Source organism: Laccaria bicolor, genomic scaffold, assembly GCF_000143565.1.
Source record: "Laccaria bicolor S238N-H82 LACBIscaffold_649 genomic scaffold, whole genome shotgun sequence".
In the NCBI taxonomy this organism is placed as follows: Eukaryota; Fungi; Basidiomycota; class Agaricomycetes; order Agaricales; family Hydnangiaceae; genus Laccaria; species Laccaria bicolor.
Genome location: NW_001890446.1, coordinates 1 through 813, shown reverse-complemented (window position 1 = coordinate 813; position 813 = coordinate 1). Strand labels below are relative to the sequence as shown.

General features: G+C 45.0%; 1 protein-coding gene across 1 annotated transcript in view; it reads left to right on the top strand.

Moving 5' to 3' along the window:
• The window catches only part of LACBIDRAFT_336326 (uncharacterized protein), a gene marked incomplete at both ends in the record, with an annotated part of 2,550 nt that extends 1,767 nt beyond the window's left edge, over positions 1-783 (top strand). The window contains 9 exons of the mRNA XM_001891274.1: positions 89-91; positions 159-161; positions 229-231; positions 301-303; positions 371-373; positions 441-443; positions 511-513; positions 581-583; positions 781-783. Of these exons, the coding sequence (XP_001891309.1) occupies positions 89-91; positions 159-161; positions 229-231; positions 301-303; positions 371-373; positions 441-443; positions 511-513; positions 581-583; positions 781-783 (27 nt within the window). The remainder of the gene's footprint in view (positions 1-88; positions 92-158; positions 162-228; positions 232-300; positions 304-370; positions 374-440; positions 444-510; positions 514-580; positions 584-780) is intronic.
• Between the last annotated feature and the right edge of the window lie 30 nt (positions 784-813).

The following is an 813-nucleotide window of genomic DNA, read 5'->3' as shown; positions in this document are numbered from 1 at the left end:
CTGCTTTCTCATTCCCAGAGTGTATGTGAACTTGATGCTTTGACTCTGACCATGCCTCTGACCATGTGTCTTGCTTTCCCATATCCAGGCTGTATGTGAACTTGTTGATTTGACTCTGACCATGCCTCTGACCATGTGTCTTGCTTTCCCATATCCAGGCTGTATGTGAACTTGTTGATTTGACTCTGACCATGCCTCTGACCATGTGTCCTGCTTTCTCATTCCCAGCATGTATGTGGACTTGTTGATTTGACTCTGACCATGCCTCTGACCCTCTCTGTCTTGCTTTCTCATTTTCAGTGGGTATGTGAACTTGTTGATTTGACTCTGACCATGCCTCTGACCATCTGTTTTGCTTTCTCGTTTCCAGCTTGTATGTGAACTTGATGCTTTGACTCTGACCATGCCTCTGACCATGTGTCTTGCTTTCCCATATCCAGGCTGTATGTGAACTTGTTGATTTGAATCTGACCATACCTCTGACCATCTGTCTTGCTTTCTCCTTTCCAGTCTGTATGTGAACTTGTTGATTTGACTCTGACCATGCCTCTGACCATCTGTCTTGCTTTCTCATTTCCAGCTGGTATGTGAGCTTGTTCATTTGACTCTGACTAGACTTCTGATCATCTGTCTTGCTTTGTCCTTCCCAGTTTCGTTAATTTGACTCTGACCATGCTTCTGACTATCCATCTTGCTTTCCCATTTCCAGAAAGCATGTGAACATGTTTGATTTGACTCTGACCATGCCTCTGACCATCTGTCTTGCTTTCTCGTTTCCAGATGGTATGTGAGGGGATCCTCAGAGTCGACCGC